This window comes from Lampris incognitus, chromosome 11 (assembly GCF_029633865.1).
Source record: "Lampris incognitus isolate fLamInc1 chromosome 11, fLamInc1.hap2, whole genome shotgun sequence".
NCBI classification, from domain to species: domain Eukaryota; kingdom Metazoa; phylum Chordata; class Actinopteri; order Lampriformes; family Lampridae; genus Lampris; species Lampris incognitus.
The window spans coordinates 26,832,792-26,835,084 of NC_079221.1; the positions used below are offsets into that span (position 1 = coordinate 26,832,792).

Consider the following 2,293-nt stretch of genomic DNA (forward strand, 5'->3'; position numbering starts at 1 on the left):
ACACTACCTGGATGCCCCTGGTTTCACTTTTAGCAAGTGGATCAGGTATGTTGCATATTAGCAATGCCCCTGCAAGTATATCTATTATACTTGGCATGATAGTATGCACATATGGTAAACATATGTGTATACTGTCATGCCAAGTCACTCTCTAATTCCAAGCTTGAAGTTAACAATAGTCTTAGATTAGTCAAGGGTTAGAGTTCACAGATAAAAATGAGGACACTTGGTCTTCCTGTGCCTTCATTTAGTGGAAATTACTACCATTGCTGACAAAACCTTGATAATAGTGATCGGCAAATCAATCAATGATTTATACTCAGAAATGCCAGGTGTGTGTTAACTAGCACAGCTGTTGAATAATCTGGTGGGTTACAGTTATGCTGCACATGATCCTATATGGGTTATTAGTGCTGCTACAAAGGCACTGCTGGGTCTTAAACCAGATAAAGAAACCTTGGCAGTATTGGATGTTACTTGGGAATTCCTTAAATACAGTGTTATGTTCACTTACCTCATGAAGCCTTAGTGACAGCGAGGTCACAGAAAGCTGTTTAAAAGCAGCCAACAAAGACACAGGGGACATTGTTCTCGGTTTCTGTGAAGACAAGATGCTTCAAGTTTCCGGAGATTGCTTCAGGGTATGCACCATACTGTAACACTTCTGCTTTGTACAATACACCTCTTTACCTATAGCGTGATATTCTGACCTTCTTTTGGGCCAGTCCCAGGGGACAGAGTCACCTATAAAGACCCCTCAGCTCTCCCAGGTGACAGCAAACCTTTTTTGTAAACAGAGTTGTGAAGACGTACCTGCCACTGAAGTAAGACTCAAGATATCAACACAAAAGGCAGCAAACTTAAGAGCAGGAGAAACATGGATTTACAGGTGTTTTTACTTTTAGCTACCATGGTAGCAACAAGTAGTCAGCTATCACTGAGTGACTGTGGACCACACTTAAGACGTCCGCAAGTCACTGATATCTCAGTAGAATGTGGCACTGACTCCATTGATTTGGCAATTGAAATCTGTCCAGTCATCTACACCGGCTATAATGAGTCGTTGCTGATCCTGAACCACATTTTGGATTCACCCTGCAGGGCATACGTGGATGAGACCGCAAACCCACCGATGGCCAGATTCACTTTCCCCCTTAATACGACCCACGCCTGTGGAAGCAACTTCAGAACCACAAGCGCTCCTGGCACAGGGATATTCTCGGACTTCTCCAACATTCAGTCGGTCAACATCAGCGGTGTGGTCCGCTCCAGTGACCCCACCACGGGCACCATAACTTACAATGCTGAGCTGAAGTACTACTACTCATGTGCGTACCCCTTAGAGTACCTGATCAACAACACTCAGGTCGATGTATCAGCTTCATCCATTGCAATAAAGGACAACAATGGAAGCTTCATCAGCACTCTGACCCTGAAGCTGTTCAGCGACGCCAACTATACTAGACCCCTGGTCATGCCGAGGCTGGGAATTGAGCTGAGGACCGATGTGTACGTCGAGGTCAGTGCAACCAACCTGACAGGTCAGTACCATGTCCTGCTGGATCGCTGCTATGCCTCCATCTCCCCGCTCCCCAACAACTCCAGCTTCTTCAACCTGTTTGTGCCCTGCTCCAAGGACCAACTCACCACCATGATTGAGAACGGGGACAGCCAGAGTGCTCGGTTCTACTTCCCCGCCTTCCGCTTCATTGAGCAACAGAACGAGACTGTGTCCACCTACTTTCTTCACTGCATCACCCGGCTGTGCGAGATAAGCACCTGCAGCACCTTCAAGCAGTGCAACAATAGAAAGAGGAGGAGTGCCCGGGAGGCCACTGCGACAGGTGTGACTGATGTACACACCATCACCTCTCCAAAGATTGTCACCAAAGCCGAGAACATCAGTTCCAAAGAGAAGCCCCTAGCCAAAGGTGAAAAGAGTGATTCTGCCATTGGGCTTGGTGTTGCTGTGGGCGTCCTGGCCTTTGTGGGCCTCATTGCCTTCTGTGTTGCAGCTGTCTTTTACAAGAGGCTCAAGAACTGAAGAAACTTCCTTGAGCTGAAATGCAGAGTACTGGCTTTGGGAATCACTCGTTAGATCTGCCTGCAGATCTAACATTTCTGGTGGAGGACAGGGCTTGGCTCATCACTGCTGTTGTTTGGGAGACATAACTATACATGTAGCCAAAACTGTATGAATACTAAAATAGTAGTTGAAGAGAATGGTGCATCTTTAATGTATGTGGTAGACATAGTGTGTTTAACATAGTTCACAAATGGACAAAGATAAGCT

The 2,293-nt window shown here is 46.3% G+C and overlaps 1 protein-coding gene across 1 annotated transcript; it reads left to right on the plus strand.

Moving 5' to 3' along the window:
• The first annotated feature begins 877 nt into the window (after nt 1–877).
• On the plus strand, nt 878–2,044 carry LOC130120331 (zona pellucida-like domain-containing protein 1). The gene has a single exon (XM_056288879.1). It carries the CDS (start codon nt 878–880, stop codon nt 2,042–2,044), a length of 1,167 nt encoding a protein of 388 aa, XP_056144854.1.
• The last annotated feature ends 249 nt before the right edge of the window (nt 2,045–2,293 follow it).